The sequence below is a fragment of the Carassius auratus genome, chromosome 29 (genome assembly GCF_003368295.1).
Source record: "Carassius auratus strain Wakin chromosome 29, ASM336829v1, whole genome shotgun sequence".
In the NCBI taxonomy this organism is placed as follows: Eukaryota; Metazoa; Chordata; class Actinopteri; order Cypriniformes; family Cyprinidae; genus Carassius; species Carassius auratus.
The window spans coordinates 11,913,235-11,937,688 of record NC_039271.1 but is presented as its reverse complement, the minus strand read 5'-3'; the positions used below and the strand labels follow the sequence as shown (position 1 = coordinate 11,937,688).

Genomic DNA, 24,454 nt, shown 5'->3' with positions numbered 1-24,454 from the left:
TTGCACTCCAACTCAGTAGCTTAAATCTGAAACATGCTTCAAAGCCCATGGTGACTGTTGAGTAGTCTACAGCACTATTCAGCTTGCTGGTGCAGTATAGATCTGAATTACCCAGGAGGAACTCTCTGGAGGCTCAGACTAGGTGTATACAAAGACACATAATACTTTTTTGTGCTCAGATGCCAAGAGTGGGCTTCAGGTTTTTATACAAGGAAGTAAACTTAATAGACCTGTGAATCTATAATGTGGGTCTCACTGTGTACATGTTTTACACCCACTGCATTCACACCACTGGCGTCACCGGTTTGTATAGCTGAAAGGAAAGCAGGCAATGTGAGTTGATTGCTATGTTTGGAATGGAATACAAGCATACTGCTCATTATAAACTGTATACTGCGTACTATTTAAAATATGTTGGAAACAGAATTCATTATCTGGTGATTCATATTTGAAGCTGCAGCATTCAATGTATGTCATTTAAATCAGCAAATATTGACAATTGTAAATTTTTTAAATTCTGTTTTGTTTAGAAATTATTTTCATTCTAGTTTTATACATAATGCTAGAAATGAAATGTGAAGTCAAGAGTATGTAGAAGGTCAGCCAGATACACTATGCAAACATACAATTTCAAACTCTTTTTTGAAGGTTTTAGGATCACTGAAATATATTAGAAACTTACTGGACATATGATATTTCTCTTTGCTCATGTACAGTATTTATGTGAAGCATTCGTATAGTGTGTATATGTTTTTTAGTTTATGTATAGGCAAACCTTTACATATAGTATATTGATATTTGCCAACACAGAAATAAATTGCATTTTAAAATGTATTGCAAAAGAAAACATTTATTTTAAACTGTAACAGTATTTACTGTTTTAACTGCATCAAATAGACTTTTAGCATTTCTGATTATGAGAGAATACTTTCAAAACATGTGAAAAAAAAATCTTACCAAACTCCAAATCGATGTGTGTGTGTGTGTGTGTTTTGACAGGCACACCTGGTGGCAGCGTTTGAGAAAAGTCTGGCAAACATGACCTGTCGACTGCAGAGTCTAACCATGACAGCAGAGCAAAAGGTAGGAATCGTCCCACACACACAAATAACTTAAACATTAAAATTTCTTCTGTGTTCAGCACATACAGTATTCTACCAATCAGATGATATTAAGTCCGAGCAGTTCTTCCAAGCACCCAAATGTTACCTTCAGGTTAAAATGTCACACTGCTCCCTTAATTTGCACAAAGCACCCTCATCGACTTAATGAGTTCCTGCTGCTGTTAATCCCTCTTGAATAAATCATCAGAGATTACAGAGGGACATCTTTGTCAAGGCAGCCTGCCTTTCAATTAAAGCAGAAACCCTTTCGCAAGCTCTAAAATCCTGAGCTCTGCATATACAGAGACCGTGTGGCTGTTAAATAGGATGGTTGAGATCCCCCAACACATGTATAGATCCTCAGATCAGCAGGGCGTTTATCTCCACATGTGCTTTTTTTGGCAGGAAACATCTGATAGAGGAATAAGACAGCTGGTGGTACAAGGGGGAGTGTGCGTTTTGTATACAAATGAGCTTGTGTAGGGTTAAAAACCGAAAGTGCCATGTGGCTCGCTTCATCTCTAGTGATTCTGAAGTGAGGCTGATGTTGAAATTTTAATTTGAAATGTTTGCTAGCATCACAAATATTATTGTGCATACTTACAGTTTGGGATTTGAACAAACCGCTTACCATAAGCGTTCAAGTTCTGTGCACAACTCGTCTTGCACTATTTCAGTACCATACATTAATCATAATCAAGTGGCTTGATGGAGTGAGGCATGCCTTTTCTTTTCTAATCAATTAAGGGAAGTGGTTTGTGGTTTTTTTTTTTTTTTTTTTTATAGTAACTGTGTTTGTGTTGTAGGAGTCCGAGCTTGCAGAGTTAAGAGAGACCATCGAGGCATTGAAAACTCAGAATACAGATGCTCAGACGGCCATTCAAGTTGCCCTCAATGGCCCTGATCACGTTCATAAAGGTGCTGCTTGTGTCCATAACAATTTGACTGTTTTACAATTATTAAATGAATATTTTGGATTCACTGCAAGTTAAGATGCGGTCACATTTACTGCTGTTCAGTGAATTTTAGCAAAGTCCAGACATTTCATGTGGATCTTCCCACTCAGATTTTATAGGGGGTTCAAGTTGGTCTAAATTATTTCGCATTGACCAACGTAAAGCTGCTTAGCTTGAAAGTGACTTGTGATTGTTTTAGCTGAGCTTCATACATCGCTACACTATTGAATAGATAATTAACCTTTTTTACCCACAAAATTGATTCAATCTGACCACACCATTCGGCAACACTTGTGGTATAATATTAATGACCAGTAAAATTAATTTAGACTTTAATATGATGTAAAATTACTTAATATTTTCTGTGTAATGGTAAATTAGCCATTTTTCTTTGTTTCCATGACATACAGTAGTAATGTTATAAACTAAGGTAGTGCTAAACGTCAAACAAAGGGCGAGATGAGGATATGGAACAAATAAGGAGTTTACTGAAGAAGGAGGAGGACAAAGACAATAGACTAGATTACATTTAGCATTAACACTTAGATCAAGTTACATATACTGGGAACCATACAAACATCTACATTCGAACATCCAATCGTACAAACAATCACGGACGAGGGAGAACTCAACAGAACGGGTATTTAAACAAACAGGAGGTGATGAGGGAACTGGAAACAGGTGGGAAGAATCAATCACTTAACAAAAACAAGAACAGGAAGACCAAAAAAGGAAACAGAAAGTTCATGAACGTGACAGTTCGCCCCCTCCCGGAACGGTGCATCCTCGCACCGCAAGAGGAATACCAGCGGAGGGAGGGTGGAGGTTCTGGAGGCGGGCGAGGAGCAGGCCGAGAGCAGGTGATGAGGGAGCATGGAGGTAGGGAACAGGGCGGAGTGGATGGAGGGAGGAGCAGGAGGAGCCAGATGGTCCACCAGAGACCAGCCAGGACGGAGATCCATGGTGGAGTCGACAGCGGGAGGACACCAGGGGGCCGACAGGTGGAGACTGCACCGGTGGATGAGGAGCCCAAGATGGAGCAGCACAGCTGCAGAGCCAGGGTGACGTCGAGGATCCGGAGGGCCTAGGTGGAGCAGAAGGCTCAGGCGACCAAGGCGGAGGCAGGGTTCTTGCAGACCGATGTGGAGCCGGAGCGACCGAGGATGGAGGTGGAACCAGAGGGAAGGAGGAGCCTGACAGAGCCGGAGGGATGGAGTGACGAGGTGGAACCAGAGGAGTGGAGTCCCGAGGCGGCGGATGGTCGACGATTTACCAAGGTGGAGCCGGAGGGACGAGGGAGCCCGGTGGAGCAGGTGGGATGCCAGACCACGGTGGAGACGAGGGAGCTAAGAGCCAAGGCGGAGCCGCTGGGTCGAAGGACCGAGGAGGAGTCCAGGGCTCGGAGGCTGGAGGCGGAGACAGGGCCTTAACGCGCCAAGGCGGAGCTGGAGACTGGCAGTCCAGCGGCGAACCATCGCACCCAGATGGCACGGACTGTGCGTAGGCTGCGCAGGGATGATGAGGAACCACCAGCAGGGATGATGAGGAACTGGCTGGTCTAGGAGGAGGAGAGAGAGGAAGGATGGGAGGGAGGACAGGAGGATCAGGGCTGGACAGAACCAGCGGAAGTGGAGCAGAGGGACCAGCAAGTCCTGGAGGAGGTGGGAGAGGGAGGCCGGGAGGGAACGCAGGAGACACAGAAGATTCAGAGCTGGGCGGAACCAGCAGAGACACAGAAGATTCAGAGCTGGGCGGAACCAGCGGAGACACAGAAGATTCAGAGCTGGGCGGAACCAGCGGAGACACAGGAAAGTCAGGGCTGGGCGGAACCAGCGGAGAAACAGAAAAATCAGGGCTGGGCGGAACCAGCGGAGAAACAGAAAAATCAGGGGTGGGCAGAACCAGCAGAGAAACAGAAAATTCAGGGCTGGACGGAACCAGCGGAGAAACAGAAAATTCATGGCTGGACGGAACCAGCGGAGAAACAGAATATTCAGGGCTGGGCGGAACCAGCTGAGAAACAGAAAAATCAGGGCTGGGCGGAACCAGCGGAGAAACAGAAAATTCATGGCTGGGCGGAACCAGCGGAGAAACAGAAAATTCAGGGCTGGACGGAACCAGCGGAGAAACCGAAAACTCAGGGCTGGGCGGAACCAGCGGAAATGGAGCAGAGGAAATGACTGGAGGAGGTAGGAGTGGGAGACTGAGAGGGTACACCGGGGGATCAGGGCTGGACGGAACCAGCGGGGAAACAGGAAAATTAGGCATTACCTCCATAGACCAGTCCATACGGTCCAGAACTTGCTCCATAAGATTTCCCGAGACTGCATACAGCTCACGCTCAGTCGCAGGAGTGTGGGCAGGGCTTTCCTCCATGCCCTCGACCTCCACGAGGACTTCCACGATGCACGGTGTTGCCGGCTCACACACCTGGTCAGTCGCGCTCTCGAGATCCTGTTCCCTGTCAGTGGATGGCTCGGGCTCTGCGGCTGCGGTGGGCTCTGGCTCCGTGCGGCGTGATGGTGGCTGGCTGGTCTCTGGGTCGAGAGTGGGGCTGGAGATATCCTCTTCGGCGGTGCTGATGGTCCATGAAGATCCGTTTTTCTCCAGCACCCACTCCACAAAAGCGGCGAAATCCTCTCGGGGACCGTTCGCTGGTAGGCGTGCCTTACTCCTGTGCCTGGAGCAACTTGACCGTTCGCTGGAGGACCACACCAGGGATTTTTTAGATCTGGCGTGTCTTACTCACTTTCCCGACCACTCACTCTCTAACTTTTTCTATACCGGCCGGAGCAAGCGGTCGGGAAAGTGAGTAAGGCACGCCAGATCTAAAAAGTCCCTGGTGTGGTCTTCCAGCGAACGGTCAAGTTGCTCCAGGCATAGGAGACAGACTGCTGGGATGGCCATTCCGGGAGAGGAGAAAAAAGAAAGAAAAAAGAAAGAAAGAAGAAAGAAAGAAAGAAAAACGCAGCTAAATTAACTATACTGTTTAGGTCCGTGATTCTGTTATAAACTAAGGTAGTGCTAAACGTCAAACAAAGGGCGAGAAGAGGATATGGAACAAATAAGGAGTTTACTGAAGAAGGAGGAGGACAAAGATAATAGACTAGATTACATTTAGCATTAACACTTAGATCAAGTTACATATACTGGGAACCATGCAAACATCTACATTCGAACATCCAATCATACAAACAATCACGGACGAGGGAGAACTCAACAGAACGGGTATTTAAACAAACAGGAGGTGATGAGGGAACTGGAAACAGGTGGGAAGAATCAATCACTTAACAAAAACAAGAACAGGAAGACCAAAAAAGGAAACAGAAAGTTCATGAACGTGACAAGTAACGCATAAAGCCCTGTAAAATAACTGAAAAACAACCGTAAAATAGACGATTTAAACTTCACAGATAAATAATACAATAATACAAGTTTTAGCAAAAGAATAAATCTACAGTAAGTGCTTTTGTAAAATTTTAATCTTCTTTTATGCTCTTAAAATTCACTTCCATTGCAAGTGTCTTACTGTAACTCTGTAATTGACCATTGTGTGTGTGTGTGTGTGTGGCAGACCTGAGGCTCCGTCGACAGCACTCGTCAGAAAGTATGTCCAGTATTAACAGTGCAGCCAGCCACTCCAGTATGGGTAGCGCTAAAGATGTAGACGACAAGAAGAAAAAGAAGAAAAGCTGGGTGAGTCACTGCACAAAGCTTCATCTTCACACCACAAGGCTCATCCATGTTTAGAATAATGACTGCAACTGTGATGAATATCCAGCTTAGTAACATCTGCATTCAAATTTGGCTAGATCTTTACTCAAAACTACATTTCCAGCATCATTTGTGCAATGAACTGATGTCTAGGTTATTTTCGTTACCTTAAGGTTTTATAAGCAGAAATTATAAATTAATTTTGTACAAATAAGGATAGTTCACCCAAAAATGAAAATTGGCCCATAATTTACTCACCCTCAAGGCATCCTAGGTGTATATGACTTCCTTCTTTCAGACGGGTCCAGTTTATTGGCCTGGCTCTTTCAAGCCTTATAATTGCAGTGACTGGGTGTTTCTTTTCAACAGTTCAAAAGAAGTCCAATAAAGCGCATCCATCCATAATAAAAAAAGTGCCTCACACAGCTCTGGGGGGTGATTAAAGGCCTCATGTTGCGAATCAATGCGTTCTTGGAAGAAACATATCCATATGTAAAACTTTATAACCACTTTTCTAGAGCTTGCGCTAACTGTTGTACGCGGAAACTGTTCCTGGCAGATGACGTTAGGACCCACTGCCATTATAAAGCTTTTATGTTACTCCAATGGATCCGTCTGAAAAAAGAAAGTCACATACATCTAGGATGTCTTGAGGGTGAGTAAATCATGGGCTAATTTTCTATTTTAGGTGTACTATCCCTTTAATGATTTATATTAAATCATCACAGCGCATTGTTTTTGCCTTAAATATTAAATATAATTTATTATACAAATATAAATTAAAAATGTCTCTTTTTTTCTGACAAAAACTTTTGTGAGTTGTTTTACATAGAGATGAGATTTAATTTTCTTATCTGTAAAATAATAAAAAAAAATTTAAACATATATTTATTATGTAATCATTCATATATTTTGGTAGTATGTAATGATGTTCATGCTTTTTTTTAAGTGTGACTTTAGTGTCCAAATACTTTTTTAGGGCAAATACTCCATAAATGGCCCCACCCAGACCAAACTGATGAAAAACCATTACAGTTATGATGTTGAGACGTATGTCTACATACTAACGCATTTTAGGTATTTAGCAACAGTTTTTGAAATCCTGACTCGAACTGAGGAAACTAGAGAGTCTTCATCACATAGTTTAAAGCTTTTATCAAATTGATGTTGATTCAGTCATCATTCTAGTAGTGGCATCTGCTCTCACTCAGTTTTGACTTTGGGAACATTAAGTACACGTAGCACAAACATTTCTGTCATTTCACCCCTCCAGCTGTCTCTCCCTCTTTCACACCCTCTCTCACACTTTTTCTGTCTCTCACTTTCTCACCACACCTCCAGGGCAAGGATAAAGAACACAAGGTGACTATAACACACCCTCAAACTCTCCTGCATGTCCTTATGGAGGATCCGACATGCTCGTCCCACTTTTTTCCCATCGGTGGCCCTTTGAAACCCTAAACTTCCTCATCCTTTGGTGCTTACCCTTTAGAAAACAAATCTGTGTATCTTCTTTTGAGAATGCACACAAATTAAGAACATCGTTTTGCTCAAGATGCAGTCATTACTGGTGATGTATTCATGTTATAAAGATGCAATTGTGCATGTCTTACTCCTAGTCAGCTGTTCTAGTTCACAGTTATTTTACAGATTTATTACCTCCTAACACTAGCGGGCTGTTGTTTATTCTCATTTAGGGTGTGCGTTAAGTCAAGAGCACTTGAGGTAAACAGCTGTTTGAAAAATAACACTGGCATTTTGTGCAGCAGTTATGGCTACTTTTCCTCAAGCTGCCCTGGACTCTTGTAATGAGAGCAGAGCTCAAACTGACCTCATAAATACAAATCACCTCTTTATTTATGCGCCCATTAATTATTCATCTGCATAATTGAGGCAGTGTGGTCTCTAGATTCAAGCAGTCTTAAAGGTGAAAGACGCGTGAGAAAGCAAACTAAAAAGAAAGTGAGTGAGACAAGGTTGTGAAACAATATATTCATAGCAGGGCTTAACAATAAGGATACATCATGAGAGCGTTATCTTATGAATAATAATTGAATATGCATATATGGGAATTTTTAATGAAAAAAAATTCATGGCATATAAAAATACTAAAATCTAGATTACTAAAAATAAAATATAATGCAGTCTATTCTTGTGTTGCAACTTTACATTGTTTACATTCTTGTGTATACTACATAAAATATATTATAAATATATGATTATAATTTTATGTATGTATGCAAATATTTGATTGTATAAAAAAAGAAAACAAAAGTTGAATGATTATTCGTATATATATATATATATATATATATATATATATATATATATATATATATATATATATATATATAATACATTTAAAATGTAATAAGTGATATTAGCTACAAGAGTCAGAGCTACAAAAAATGAAATCAAAAATCCGTATTTTTGAGCACACTGATCTCGAATGAAGTAGGCATAGACATAAACATAGACTTTCTGTTATGTGGAATTATCTAGTTCCATACTGACAGACACAGCCTCCATGAATCATTCAGAGCTAATAAAATTAACAATGAATAAATGATGCCGCTGTGTCTGAATATTCTGGTCCAGCGGTGTGTACGTTTCAGTCAATGGTAACAGTAAGTGTGTTTTGTCCATAGGTGGCTGATTCCATTCCCGCCCAGGTCAGTGTGGCCTTTTGCCTCTGATAACCTTACCCCGATAACTGCAACCCCTCTACCCCCTTAAATCCGAAGCATTTCCATAGAAACGTTTGCATGCCACCAGCACCCCCAGTCCCACTGACTGACAGTATGTTTCTGCTGCTTAATTAGTTCTGCTCAGTCAATTATATGAGCAAGCCTCCCAAAATTTTACAATCAACCATATTTTAACCTTTATGTTTAGCTTACCAAAAATCATCCATGTGGCGTCTTTATCTATATAATAACACTTTATAAAACTTTCACTATTTAATATAATTTAGTATTTAATTCTGGATTGTATGGATTGTGTGTGTATATATGTATATGTATATGTACATATATATATATATGTATATGTGTATATATATATATATATATATATATATATATATATATATATATATTCATATACATATATACACACACAATCCATACAATCCAGAATTAAATATTAAATTATATTAAATAGTGAAAGTTTTATAAAGTGTTATTATATAGATAAAGACGCCACATGTATGTATATATATATATACATACATGTATATATGTATATATATATATATGTATATATGTATGTATGTATATATGTATATATATATATATATATATATATATATATATATATATATATATATATATATATATATATATATGTATGTATGTATGTATGTATGTGTATATATATATATATATATATATATATATATATATATATATATATATATATATTAGGGGTGTAACGGTTCACAAAATTCACGGTTCGGTTCGATACGATACACTGATGTCACGGTTCGGTTCGGTTCGGTTCGGTACGTTTTAGATACAGCAAAATGTAAAAACATCTCAACTTTTCAGAATGCTGCAAGCGCACCGCGGGTCATGTGACAAGAACTAACCAATCAGCTTCATCCTTTCCCGTAACAACGTTGAAAACTCAGCCAAGATGAAGGAACAGCTGTTCACAGTTGTATATGGATTGCAATTTTGAATTAAATTTAGTAGCAGAGCTACTGCAAGCGATTTTTAGAGCTTGCAAATCCATTTATCATTCGCTGAAATTTCCGCGTCTCATGGAGAGAGCACGTCTTTGTTGCTTAGCAAAGACAGACGCCTCATGAGCGCTTCTGCCCGAGCGCTTTGGAAAGGAGGAGAAAGACGCGCTTAGCGTTTTCCACTCGTTTTTAGGCGCGATATGTGAACGGCCCCTAAGGCGCTCGCTCACTCAGCACGCGCTGAAGGCTCGTTGCAAAATGTCGAATGCCTTTAACAGACCAGAAATATAAGATCCTAAAATAACCAACAGGTCTGGTGTGGGTGCACTTTGGATTCCCTGTAAGCTATAATACCGGTGTCTAAATGCTGCAGGGATAGTTTGTTGCGTGCTTGTTTCTCATTTTTTTCGTCTTTTCCCAGATACTGACACAATAAGGTGATGTCAGCGTAAATGAGTTGACATGTTTCAAGTATTCCCGCTGGTGTTTTTTTTTTTTTTTTTTTTTTTTTTGTATTCCCGCTGGTGTACCCTGTCATGTTGCAGATGCGACATACCGTTGTTTTTTTATCCACCACTCTCTTGCCATCACCATTATAGCTTAAAGGGAATCCAAAGTGCACCCAAACACCAGACCTGTTGGTTACTGGAGGATCTTCTTTTTTCTGGTATGTTAAACACATTGGCCATTTTGCAACGAGCCTTCAGCGCGTACTGAGTGAGCGAGCGCCTGACTGAGTAGTACCCTAACATAAACATATAAGTTGGTGTTTTTTTCTTCTTCGGGAGTGTCAGGGGCGTTGCCTGTTACGTCGTTTGGGTTATTGGGCTACCTTGTTGAACGCATATCATTATATTCCCCATTTTTTTTTTTTTTTTTTTTTTTTTTTTTTAATATAATGAATTAGTCCAACGAACCGTTCGGTATACATAATGCGTACCGCGTACCGAACCGAAAGCGTCGTACCGAACGGTTCAATACGAATACGCGTATCGTTACACCCCTAATATATATATATACATACACACACACACACACACACACACACTTCGGGCTACATAAAACTATTGTGCCATGTATTTGGGTTACCGCAGAAGATAACTTATCCTGAAAAGTTAGTGAAAAAATAAATGGTGACAGAAATGCCCTTACCTTGGAAATCTTGTTGTATATTGTATAGACTGTCATTGTAAGTACATTTCTGTACACAGGTTTTTCCCTTGATTTTACCTTGTACTTTTCCCTTGGAAGGTAAATTATTTTCTGTGGTAATTGACAGAATTTAAACAAAAATTAATTAAATGTTTTATAATTGTTACTGGAATATCCAGAGTTAGTACTGATACATAATTCTCCCAGGCTATGAATCTTATTAAACCATTTCTTCTGCCTGACCACAGAATAATTTGAAATGATTGTTGTCTGGCTATATTAATTATATTGATTTGTGTTGTTTACTTACAGTTGCGGAGCTCCTTTAAGCAGGCCTTCAGCAAGAAAAAGACCAACAAGCCCCAATCACCTCATGATGAGTTTGAAGAGATGACTGACTCCTCCCTCCCTTCTTCACCCAAACTACAACACACCGACAGACAGACCAGCACCACCCAACCACTGCGCTCATCACCGTCCTCCACAGAGTGAGTACAGACACGCATATACTGTATACAGTATTAGACACTTCTATGAAATGGACATGCATGAAAATTTGCATACTTATGTTTTTATATACTTTGTTTTTTTTCAATCACAAACCTCACTTGTATATAATGGACCACAACAATAAATCATTATTTTTCATCAGTAACTTCCACCTACTGTATTGTTTAGTGAATCTATTGCATGTTTTTTTGAGATTCTTGTTTTTTCTTTTTCTTTTTTACATGAGCTTTTGCTTTCTTTCTTTTTTTTGACAATCCTTTTTAGATTTCATCCTTTCTCTTAATCTGTATTCTGTCCCTGTTCCTCAAATCCATGTGTCTTTAGAAAGTGTTTTTGCGATAGCAAGTCCTCCCCTATTTGGATGCCAAAGAAAAAGTCAAACGGTCATGTGGTCTACAAGCACAGATCTCGGTAACAGGCACAGTGTGGCATGCTGGGAAGGGTTGAGAGTGTGCAGTGACTAAAATCACCAAAGCTAGTAAACAAAAGATATCCCTTCCCCTATATTTCAGTCACATTTCACATGAGCATTTAGAACACAAACTAATTGGACAACATGAAGGCCATGTGCGTGATTTCTAAAGCTAGATTCCATTCAACTCAAAATATTGGAATTTCCTACCTGTAAAAGTCTAGATTGCAAAAAATGCAGAAATTCACAACTCTGATTCCATCAAAGTGTGAAGATGTATGATGTCAGTCGAACATGCTGACAACCAAACAAAGATAATGCTACAAATTTACTTTTAAACATGTTCTTACTTATAATTTTTCAAACATACAACCATGTTTCAGAGATATCAAGAACAAAAATCTATGTCCAACATTGAATGGAATGCAGTAAACACTCCCCATAAATATATAAAGCCTAGAGTGTGAATATGTGTGCATCAAAGTGTTTATGTAAATATTCTGACCACGTCTAATTCCCCAGGAGTGTGTATTGTTGTGTATTAAACCCGCCTGAGTTTTGTAGCTCTCTTGGATGTGTAACAGTGTTGTGACTCCCTCCTCCCTGTATGGTGTGTGTTTGTGCAGATTGTGTGAATGTACAGAGGCCGAGGCAGAGATTATCCTCCAGCTGAAGAACGAGCTGAGAGAGAAGGAGCTGAAGCTGACTGATATCAGACTGGAGGCGTTAAGCTCCGCCCACCACCTTGACCAGATACGAGAAGCCATGAACCGCATGCAGGTACGCACACACACACACACACACACACACACACATGTATACATGCTGACTCACTCCAGAGTGCTGCAACATAATATACATGCCTTATGAATTCGTATACAGTGTTTTTGTGCAATGCAGTGATCTATGGAAATCTGAGTGAGATTTTGTTATGTTTTTAAAAGGAGGACTCTTTCACAAATAGAAAGTAAAAAACAAAGATAAATATATTGATAAAATGATAAATATCTTTAATGTGTCCTTGGTGAATAAAGGTATTAGTTTCTTTAACAAAAATCATACTGAATCTTTGAATCTGAAACTGATCTCATACTGATAAAAAAAAAAAAAAAAATATATATATATATATATATATATATATATATATATATATATATATATATATACATATTCTGGAAAGTACTCTCTTGGGATCCACACAAAACACTCAAACAGTAGCAGAGATTGTTAAGAAGTTTGTGGAGTCCCGCATACTTTTTTGAAAAAAATCAAAGAGAGTTGATTTGTTTAAGAAACTGTTTGCTGGGGAACACTTATGTTACAATGTGTACATGAATTAAAGCGGTAACAGAGTGTTTGAATGACTAAGATCAGAGAAATGGTTGATAAAAGGGCTAAATTGCTCTAATTCCAAGATAAAACAACCAGACGGAGTATTCTTAAAGTATGTGTCTGAGCTTCTCCTTTGCATCAGTTTACTGACAGACTTTAAAAGCCTTAGAAATCGTTTAGAAACTTTGACAACAGACAGCAAGTCTTAATCTGCTTAGCATTTCACAGAAGCGTATTTCACTCAGTTTTCTTTTTTTTTTTTTTTTACTTATCCCTTCTTAACCTTACCAAATTTGTGAATTTTAATCACAGTATTGTGTGTGAATTGCATATGTGTTTCTGTTCAGTTAGGCCAATGTACATAAATTGGTCAAAACCATCACTGTAGTGTTATCTGTTTTGTTTTTACATGCAGAATGAAATTGAGCTGCTGAAGGCAGAGAACGACAGACTGAAGTCTAGCGGCAACACCACACCTGCTGCCACGCCTGTTAAAACGGCCCGTCCGCCTTCAGAAACCTCCAGCACGTCCTCCTCATCCTCACGGCAATCTCTGGGGCTGTCGCTGAACAACCTCAACATCACAGACACCATTATGTCAGGTCAGAATTTGCTTCGTGATTTCAGTGTGGAGCTATTTAGGTCTAACAATGTTTATGCACCATCGAAATTTCGTTCTAAGCCTTGTTTTGGATGACTCTGTAAAGCCTTTGGATGTCCTTTTAATGTTATTCTGTTATGAAAGTAGCTAGAATGCCAGTATGATAGCAACAATTACATTAGTTTTATACTTAGCATGGTCAAATATAACAGTATATACATTATCCAACATGGATATTTAGAGTATACAAGCTAATATACCTCATATAATGCAACAAAAGTACAATATAACAGGTTTCAGATTGACACTAATCGTGTTATTAGTGGTGGATGATCAAATCGTTGACAGAATCCAAAAGGGTCACATTAATGGAGCCATATCTAGGAATGACAATATTATATAGACTTAGGGATGGACTCTTTGCACATTGGCTAGCAAGCAACCACCTTTCAACCTTCAAAAACGCCCTATGACCAAGCCTATCCTCCAACAAAAAACGAATATATAGGTCGTTTGTGCAAGCACCTTATTACGATCTATATTTACGTTTTAAAGTTAATCGCCTTTTAGCGGGCGTAAAAATAATGACAGTATCGCGTTGCGTCTGTCGTCATGAAATGAAGTATAACGTCATTTCCAATCAAAACGCATGTTTATTTAAATGCAATGTGTGGGCTTTTTACATCGATCTCACAGTATTTCCTACAGATTTTACTAGGTTGCTTATTCGTTCGAATTACCACACTTAACCCCAACCCTAAACCCTCACAGAAAACATGCTTTGTTATATACATATGTAATATACATTTTCGTGCACGTCCGTTCCCTGGGATCGAACCCATGATAGCATGATTACATATCAAGGTATAACGCAATAAACTACCAACTGAGCTACACGAAACACAAACCAGAGTGCAAATAAAATAGTATAAAACATTCATATTAAAACGACCTTTTGCCCATAGGGGCGCAATTGTAGTATACGCTCTGATGGGTCACATTTCAGGGATCTGAGCGTATTGGTTGGAGGACAGGTTGCTATAACCGCATATCAGTGCTTAAAAAAAAAACAAAAAAACAACCAGAACACTTTAGAAAACACACAGCAATGGCATCACAACCATCTGCCACTCCCAAGGCAGCATCAAGGCAGTGAATTTTATCTGTGCAAGTACAACTAGTTTAAAAAAAAAACTGCCAAAATTTAATGTAGAAGCCAGATTAGCCTTTATTACTATAAACGAGCAGTTTTTTATGCTTCAGCGTTTTGGTGATACATGATAAAGAGTGCTGCATTAGTGTTCTCTTGTGAGCCATGCTTCTATTTGGCATATAAGGTCACATTTAAAAGCATTACATGCAAACCTCATATATATAATTTTCTCGTCGTGGCTGTCCGTGTAGATATTTTTCGAACTGATGATTTAGTTTTTTCCACCAGTGTGCAGTGTAGATTTGCATATGGCTGTATTATTGATGATTCTAGTGTGGCGATGATGAAAACCCCCTGGCATGTGGAAGACCATTTCACAGCTGTGCAGGAAGAGAATGAACGCAGCCAAGAGTGAAATGGCCTCTTTTCTGTAAGCGAGGATTTGAACGCCGAGCCTATGGCCACGTCTCGGGATGCGTTGGCAAAGACTCGCTTGCGCTCCGACTAATTAAAAGTAGTGACTTTTGTGCTCTCTCAGGACTTTGGGCTGCTTAATTGATGGAGAGATGTGTATATGAGCACTAGAGTGTGGACGGACGTGCAGTGGAAGGACGTTATCACCCCTCTGCAGAACAGCGTGCCAGACGAATACAAAATGCCTCCCTCAAGCCCATTCACCAACCCTTTCGCACTCGGCCTCCTCCACTTACAGTCTTCTTCCTGTATTCAAAGCCTTGTTACAACAAAACAGCTCAGCCCCACTGAAAGCAAAGCTTAAAGCAATCGGTGTTTAACTACAGTCAAAACTGAACATTACTGTCGTCGCTTACCGAATTAGTCAGTGCTGAAAAAGTTCTGCTCCCCCACAGTTAATGTCTCGTTTGGTGATAAGTCTTTTGAGTTGTTCAGGCTTTGATATTTTTGTCACGAAGTGAGTTTGAAGTTTGCATTTGTGTGCACAGATATTCTGCTCGATGATGGCTATGAGGGCAATCTACGCAAAGAGGGCAGGAGTGTCCGTATAGTGGTCACCATCAACAGCGACTCCAACAAAACCAAGGTATACAGAGATTTCAACTAGTCTTTTGAGTTCCATCATCTGTTTTGAAGTGAAACTACTAATAAACAGTACCTTACATGCATCATTCCATATCTTCTCATCATCTTAGGCTGTGCAGAAGAAGGCGTATCTGATTGGCTCCATTGGCGTCAGCGGCAAGACTAAGTGGGATGTGTTGGACGGTGTAATACGACGCTTGTTTAAGGTGCCAGTTTAGCCTCTTGCAAAATAAGATGCATGTTTCAGTTGCCATATTTCATGGTCTAACAGATTCAGTTTTGCTTGCATTTAGGAGTATGTGTTCCGGGTGGACCCATTGACCAGTTTGGGCCTGAATTCGGATAGTATAGTGTGCTATAGGATGGGGGATGTGGTCCGATCTCATGCCTCCGAGGTTCCTGAACTGTTGCCATGTGGGTATTTGGTGGGTGACAACAACGCCATCACAGTCAGTCTCAAAGGTGAGGATGCTCAAGAGGGTTCTCCATAGCAGAGGTCAAATGTGCGGCAAAGATTTGAAAATGTCTTTTTGTTTTTGTAGGTGTGAAGGAGGGTAGCATTGATGACTTGGTGTTTGACACACTGATTCCTAAACCCATCATTCAACGCTACTTAAACCTGCTGATGGAGCACCGTAGAATTATCTTGTCTGGTCCCAGTGGAACGGGTAAATCCTACCTAGCCACTAAACTAGCTTACTACATCATCTCCAAGACTGGTCAAGTAGTGACGGACACTAACCTGGCTCGCTTCAATGTTGACCAGAAATCCAGCAAGGTACATATTTCCAGTCCGGGAAAGGGTCTAAATAAATAATTTTAAGGTGTGCTGCTAGTGGAAACAAATAAAAATATTGTTTTAATGAAGGTTTTCTATACATTTCCCTTATCTGCCATTGGTTGAACCGACATATAATCCCACCTCAAACTCACACAATCGATCAATGCTGCTGATATGTTAGTTATTTAGTAAGAATTAAGTAGGTCTTCAGTAGATGTGTAAGACTTCATGTGCTTTGTGTTTGCTGTAAGCAGGATCTTCGGCAGTACCTCTCAAGCCTGGCTGAGCAGTGCAACACAGAAGAGTGTGAGATCGAGCTGCCCTCTGTAGTTATTCTGGATAACCTCCATCATATTGGCTCCCTTAGTGACATCTTTAATGGATTCCTCAACTGCAAATATCACAAATGGTGATTATCCCAAATTTGAGAACTTTATTATTTGGCTTAATTCAATCAGGTACGAGAGACCTGCTGTACTGTCTACATTCAAAACTCTTTGGTCAGTTTAAATTAAAAATTTTAAGAAGACATTTATAATGTTTAGAAAGATAAGAGGTTTCTAATTCAAATAAATGCTGCTGTTTTGAACTGTTCATCAAAGAATCCTGAAAAATGTAGCATGGTTTCCACAAAAATATCAAGCATTACAACTGTTTGCAACATTGATAATTATTTAAAATGTTTCTAGAGTACCAAATTAAAATTCATATTAGCATACAGCAAGGTTTTAGACAACAGCTACTACCTTATAATAATAAAATGGACACACATTTTTTACTATTTAAAATTGATTTGAAATAAAAAGATTATGTTATTAGTTTTAGCCTAATTTTTCATATATGAGTACTGCATTGCATCCTAGCTTGTTTTAACCATGTACTTAAGCTTTATTGACCAGTCAGCATCCAATACTGGAACCACAGTATGCCATCCAGTTTTGTTGATTTTTCTTGTGTATCAAACTGATTGATTATACATAAATTGCATCTGATTCTGTGCAACTGTCCCTTCCACAGCCCGTACGTCATAGGAACTATGAACCAGGGTGTTTCCTCTTCTCCAAACTTGGAGTTGCATCATAACTTCAGGTACTTTGCTCAAATATTTTACATGCATGTGATGATTGTTATTACAGCCTCTCGCCACATGGGGGCCATAAGTGATCATATTTTACATTTGTCACTTAACAAGCATACATACACGTACAGTACAAAAACAAACACACACTGACCTTTCCAGTGATGTTCTCCAGTGTAATATCAGTCCATCATCCCTTCAGGTGGGTGCTCTGTGCTAATCATACTGAGCCAGTGAAGGGCTTCCTGGGCCGATTCCTGAGAAGAAAGCTGATTGAAACTGAGATCGATAAAAACATGCGCAGTAACGACCTCATCAAAATCATCGACTGGATCCCTAAAACCTGGCAACACCTCAATTCCTTCCTAGAGGCTCACAGCTCCTCAGACGTCACTATCGGTAATACACACAACACACAAGCCACATTTGAGATGGTTTTTCTGCACAGAGCAGAGGTGAGATATTCGTTCCTGTCACTTCTAGGTCCTCGGCTGTTCTTGTCCTGTCCGATGGATGCAGACGGTTCACGTGTGTGGTTTACCGACCTGTGGAACTATTCTGTAGTGCCATATCTGCTGGAAGCAGTACGAGAAGGACTGCAGGTATACATGCAATCACACGTAATCATGTATTGTGTTTTTTTTTTTCTCACAGTTTGTTGCTAAAACTTTTTGCTTTCTACTTGACTCATGTTCCAGCTGTATGGAAAGCGGGCAGCATGGGAGGACCCGTCCAAGTGGGTGATTGACACCTACCCCTGGAGCTCCGCCTCCCTGCAGCATGAAGGCCAGTCACTGCTACAGCTGCGGCCGGAGGATGTGGGCTATGATGGCTACAGCTCCTCTAAAGATGGAGCCACCTCCAAACAAGTGTCTCAGAGCGACACTGAGGGAGACCCACTGGTAAACATAGCTTCATAAAACTTCATTTAGGTAATACACTACCGTTCGAAAATTTGGGGTCGGATTAAAACTATAGCAATATTGTGAAATATTACTCCATCACTGCAGTCTTCAGTGTCACATGATCCTTCAGAGATCATTTCAATAAGCTGATTTGCATCTCAAAAAAAACATGTATTATTATGGTAAGTATTAAAACAAAAATTGAAAATGTGTAATATTATAAAATGTCTTTACTATTACGTTTGAAACATTAAATGTGTCCTTGTTAAATAAAAGCACTGATTTCTTACCCCAATCGTTCAATGGTAGTGTATACTGTACTGTAAGTTATAATATGCCAAGAGATAAAGTCTTGCTAAATGGCTAACTCTTTTTTTCTAAATAGACTAAAAAACTAGAGGCTAGAAATAGTCTATACGGTAACAGTTTCTATGAAGCCTGTATTTATAATGCATTATAAGGGTATTCTTGAGGCATTTTAATAAATGCATAATTCATTATAAAAAAAAAAATGTACTGTATAATATGTTGTATCAACTCATAAATAATCATAACAACAATTATAATACATCATAATACTTATGCATGTGTGGTTATATGTTTAAGAGTATGATTATTTATAACACACATTGAACACCATATTAAACCTAATTCATTTACAGTATAATGGACTTGACATTGATTATTTCAGATCTGCACAGTACTTACTACAGCTTGTCAGTGGTTAGATGTTGAGCTAATGTTAATTAATTGATGTGAGTTTAATATTCCAACTGAAAAAAATTCAATGTTTTATATGGTTGCATTTTATTAAGATGGTCAATTTAATCAATCGACTATAAGCAACTTTGCAACTACATCACAACAATCTCTCAATAGAGTATTAGTATGCTCAAGAATGGTAGAATAAGTTGCAGTGATACTTATAGTCAGTTTATCTGATGGTTGACCATCAATATAGAGTGTAGTGTAGATATATTTACAGTAGCAGACATACTAATATGCCAATGACCGCTAGTTGACATGTAGTTTCAGAGTTACTTATCAACAGGGTACCATCAAAATAATCAAACTGATATAACAATAAAAATAGTTTGAAGTAAATATGACATATTACAAATTCATCTGATATCTGATCTTATGGCTGTTTGAGAGATTTATTATTATTATTATTACTACTACTACTTATAAGTGGTCTTTGCTGTAAAGTAGCATATGAAAAATGGCAATATATGAGACCCTTATAATGTATTATCAATATGGGCTTCATTGAAAAAAAAAGAATGTGTGTGTGTAAGAGAGAGAGAGAAAGAGAGAGTCAAAATAGATTCAGCCCTCTCCTACATCACTGGACATCACTGTAATATAAGAATATGAATATGAATGCTATGATATCAATGTCCTCTAGGTGGCACCACTTAGATATTAAATATAGATTTAGCACAAGAAGTGGGATTTATGAATCATGACACTTACGCAGAACTTATGTCTTAAATCATAAATAAAACCATTTGTGTGTAACGTGTTGCATTAAGTGAAATTGAACAGTTTACGTGAGAATAGACTTTTACACAGAAATGGGTTCTGCTAGCTTTTATCATTTTTCTGCTAGTAATATCATAATAGTGACTTTGGCTCCCTGAAGTCAATGGTGTGCTTTGCCAACAGGCTTTTAAACAAATTTTATTGCGCTGTCTCATCTTGCTATCTCCTCTCATTTCTTTTTTTTTTTCTGAGAACAGACGTTCAGAGATTATAAGGTGACAGAACTGCTGTTGTTTGTTTAAATATCAGCGATTACTTTGTTCTAGTTTAGTCTCGTAGCGCTTGTGTTTATAGATTAAAGGATTTGACTGTCGTATTGTTTCTGTCTATTGTCTCTTTGTGTGAGCGTTAAGGTACAAACATGTTGTCTGTCTGCGTTTGATCCGTGTTTGTGTGTTTGGTCTGTCTTTGTCTGTGTGTTAAACTACAGTGTTTAAATAGCCATTGATGTGAATTTGTGAATGAGTTTTTTTGTAAACACCATTAGTTTCAAGCTTTGTGACTGTTTGTGAACATCACTAGTGTGTTTGTGTGAGTTCATGTGCTGTACTATTGAAGTAGCGTGTTGTTTGTTTAGCACAGACTAGCATGGGGGAATGTTACATTTCAAATAACTTATTACATTGCAGTGTGACTACTTCTAAACATTTTGGCTAAATGTGTTTGTTTATTTTCACCGTCACTGACTGACTGTGTTTTTTTTTTCCAGAACAACAGAACAAGTCTTGGCTATTATTTTTTCTTAAATAGTTGGCAACTATTTGTTACTTGTAACCCTGACACTGACTGTTACCTCAGCATGCTCTGTTGAGTAACATCTTCCACATTGCAAACACATATTTTTCCTTCTCTGTCCATTAGATGAATATGCTGATGAGGCTACAGGAAGCTGCTAACTACTCCAGCGCCCAGAGCTGTGACAGCGACAGCGCCAGTCACCACGACGACCTGCTGGACTCCTCATTGGAGTCTGCCCTCTAAGCCCCTCCCCATTAGAAGAAGAAACCTTCTGATTGGTTTAAAAACAGAGCAAAGGGCCCATAGGACTTGTGCTTATGAAACAGGCTTATGAAACGCCTGACACCTCGGGTGGGATACGGTGAATGAAAAGGTGCTGGTGGCGCACACGACACTGGCGATAAAGCATGTGTGCCCACATAATAAAAAAAACAACAACTGGAATTTCAATTTGTTGGAGGCGATACGTTAGTTAAAAATGTTTACAGAGGCGAGAGTTTCTTTTAAATTCACTGAGGTGTAAAAACCTAAAGGGCAACATTCTGAATTCTGACCTCAGTTAATAAACTGGTGCTGCTGTGGTGCCAAAACCAACATGTGGTTTACACTCATCTCGCCAGCACCATTCAGGAAACACGTCTAGCCAACAAGCACAAACGTGCAACGTGTCATTACCGCTACTGTGAAATCGTGCGCAAATTCGCAAATCACCCCCCTCGTTCCACTGCTGGAATGATGGAATAGGACAGAACGATCAAACATTTTCCTAAAGATGCCACGTCCACATATTTTATTTTTGTTACAATTTGTGTGTGTGTGTGCCATTATAAACGGTCCAAATGTATAAAAGTAAAAAAGATTTTTATGTACTCCCAGCTGAGCTGGGATCACTTGAATCGAGAGCACAAATCCGACGTGTTGCTTCGCTAGCATGCTGTTTTTACTTTGCTATATGTGTGTACGTGCACGCGAAAAAGTTTTTTCACTTCCGTGTGCCAGTGCTCTTGTAGTTCATTCATCCTTTCTTTTATTTGCTATGTGGGTTTTGCACAGTTGATAAGGTGATTGTAAATATCCAAGTCTTGCACAGCCTCTTAAAGATGCACTCTGCCCGGTCGGTATGCGTTTCTGCTCTTCTAGTTTAGCATTACGCTCTTTGTGATTTACAGAGGAAAAAAAAGCAAACCAGCAACCTGTCCAAACCGTATATGTCTTGTAATGACTGGTTATTATACAGAGCTCTAAACTGTACAGTGAAGGGTGAAGTGTTTTTCAATTTCAGAAAACTTTAGTGTCAGTTTGCTGTTCAAGGGCGTAAAATCATTCAGAACGATTCACTGTTTTATCTTCGCAATGCATCAGAGCCCAACCATATCTAACTTGCATCACACTGTTAAACTTCCTGTCCTGCAGCTTTAAGAAACACTGGTCGCTTTGGATGTAAAGCCACACCTAAAGACCCCACGAATGTTTTCTGACAACCGCAAGTTAATGTAGAACCTGACTGCCGAAAATAGCCATTCTAAAGAGCATTTGATTGGACAAAAATGTGTATGCGCGTCTGTTTTTGTCTGATTCAAATGTTTATGAAAGACAAAAAGCCACAAAACTATTTAAAACAAATTTTAATTTATTTTTAGTTTATGAATATCGTTGCCCTAGATGATAAAAAATTAAAGAGTGGCATATATTTTAGTTACATTTTTAAACAAGGGAACATTACAGTGTTCAAAATGAAGACAAAAATTATATGAGGACACTTTTGCAAATAAACTACACAAGTGGTTAATTTGCTAGGACTTATTTGTGACTCCACTACAAAATTACGGTAACCTGAGGCAAAATTAATTGCAAAAAAGTTAGTTGAAGGTGTAATATTATTTATGAAATGCAACTTGTTTTGGTGTTTTGCTATGTAATGCAATGATATTCAAGTTTGACTAAAGTGTGCCTGAGTACTTCTTAGGGCCACTGTAAATCACTAACGATTTAGCAAAACTTTTTAACAGATTATTACCCAATTAACTGTGAACGACTTTTCATTGGATTAGATTTTAAGAGTTTGCACATGTTTACAGTGAATGAATCTCTGTTTGTTTGATGCACATGGTCAAGAGATACAAGGTGTTTCATACAAGGTGCTATAGGTGAATCATTGAAAAGATCTCTGTATTACAGTATTCACATCCAGCTTCACCTGAACTGCTTGTCACAAAGTAACTCATTTTTACAGCCACAGTTTTACAGGCTTTGGGTCTTTCCAATCTACCTTTTTGTTGATTCAGGAAACTGCTTCTTTATAATTCTTCGGCACTACAGCGGTGCTACGTATTAACCTCCAAACTCTGTGACTCTGTGCCTGATCCTTTGCTTGTCAACCTTTGTTCAGTGTAGGAATACTTAAGAGAAACATTTATAAGAAGAACAGTAAAGGTATCAAACTGCCTAATGGTCCCTTAACCTCAAACACAAATAGCGATTGTCCATGGTACATCAGAAATCTTCCTTTCGTTTTCTTCACTGCAAACGCATCTCTCAATGAGGGCAGAACATCGGGGCGACTTTGAAAACGTTTCTTTTCAGGTGGAACATTTGGTGGTAGATGTTTTATATTTTGTACATTTGTAAGTAGCATATCATGTAAATAGAAAGAGACCACAATTTAATTCATCTGGGGGATTTTGTAGTCTTTGTAAAGCCCTAATAAATGGTATTTGGTGTCACCTGAGCATTGAGCGTCGATTCGTTATTTATATATCTATGAAAATGATTTTATAATTATGTTTGGTCTTTTTTTATGTCTTATCTGTGTCATATTTTGTCTTGCAATGTGGAGTTCAGTTTAGTTTCATAGTTTTGATAGCTTGTAATGTAAATCATTAAGATTCATAATTTGACAGCTTTTCACTTCCCGAGATGTACATTGATTTACTGGAGTCCTGTGGAGGTTTTAATCAGCTGTTTGGACTCTCATGATGACGGCACCCATTCACTGTAGAGGATCCATTGGTGAGCAAGTGATGTAATGCTTAGCTTCAGTCTCTCTCTGGGCTTCCACTTGTCAGATAAATAAATGGCTTATCAGTGTCTAATTCCATAATAGCTAATTATTGATCTGCATGAGCTGGCAGTGTAATTGAAAGGAGGCTGGGACATTGTGTGTTGAGTGCTAAGAAAAGAGACAACCTCACACTGAATCATTCTCTCTGGTTCACAAAAGACGTCAGTAGATCCGTGCCCTCTGGCAGATGATAGATTAAAACTCTCACTATGTTGATGATGAAGTGATTTGATTAGTGTCAACATTTTACCTGCTTACCTCAAATAGACTACACAGTGCGCTGAAGAGCAATTCCCATCAGCTAAACACAAAACACCTGTTTTTGGTAAAGCAGTTTCTGTGTGGTACTAGATCAAAATAAGCTAAAGAAAGAAAATGTATGCATCAAGGAATAGCAAACCATCAGATACAAAAATTACAGTCGTTTTTTTTTTTTTTTTTTTTTTTAAATGATTGAACTTTCACCGCATTCCAAAAAAAAAAAAGAATATTTGTGGAAATGTTCTTTTAAAAATTACTTGCAGAAAGTTTTCAGTCTTCCTGAATCAGTGATCTACAGAATTTGGGGGCAGTGCTGAGCCTACAAATAATAATAATAATAATTAAAAAAAAAAAATGTTCATGATCACGACTTTCCTGTGTGTTGAGCATATCAATTCAAAATAAATC

The 24,454-nt window shown here is 39.0% G+C and overlaps 1 protein-coding gene across 7 annotated transcripts in view; it reads left to right on the top strand.

Annotated features, from left to right (window-relative positions):
• LOC113048087 (neuron navigator 3-like) overlaps window positions 1-23,452 on the top strand; it is a 295,342-nt gene extending 271,890 nt beyond the window's left edge. For 4 of the 7 annotated variants that reach the window (XM_026209608.1, XM_026209602.1, XM_026209606.1 and 1 more), the window contains 18 exons: window positions 1,000-1,083; window positions 1,910-2,021; window positions 5,634-5,755; window positions 7,115-7,135; window positions 8,422-8,445; window positions 10,923-11,098; window positions 12,159-12,312; window positions 13,280-13,466; window positions 15,581-15,678; window positions 15,788-15,883; window positions 15,971-16,139; window positions 16,220-16,455; window positions 16,713-16,867; window positions 17,476-17,547; window positions 17,739-17,935; window positions 18,020-18,138; window positions 18,235-18,438; window positions 20,848-23,452. In XM_026209608.1, the coding sequence (XP_026065393.1) occupies window positions 1,000-1,083; window positions 1,910-2,021; window positions 5,634-5,755; window positions 7,115-7,135; window positions 8,422-8,445; window positions 10,923-11,098; window positions 12,159-12,312; window positions 13,280-13,466; window positions 15,581-15,678; window positions 15,788-15,883; window positions 15,971-16,139; window positions 16,220-16,455; window positions 16,713-16,867; window positions 17,476-17,547; window positions 17,739-17,935; window positions 18,020-18,138; window positions 18,235-18,438; window positions 20,848-20,967 (2,346 nt within the window). In that variant the 3' untranslated portion in view covers window positions 20,968-23,452. The remainder of the gene's footprint in view (window positions 1-999; window positions 1,084-1,909; window positions 2,022-5,633; window positions 5,756-7,114; window positions 7,136-8,421; window positions 8,446-10,922; window positions 11,099-12,158; window positions 12,313-13,279; window positions 13,467-15,580; window positions 15,679-15,787; window positions 15,884-15,970; window positions 16,140-16,219; window positions 16,456-16,712; window positions 16,868-17,475; window positions 17,548-17,738; window positions 17,936-18,019; window positions 18,139-18,234; window positions 18,439-20,847) is intronic. The other 3 variants (XM_026209604.1, XM_026209603.1, XM_026209605.1) reach the window with 2 other exon arrangements.
• The last annotated feature ends 1,002 nt before the right edge of the window (window positions 23,453-24,454 follow it).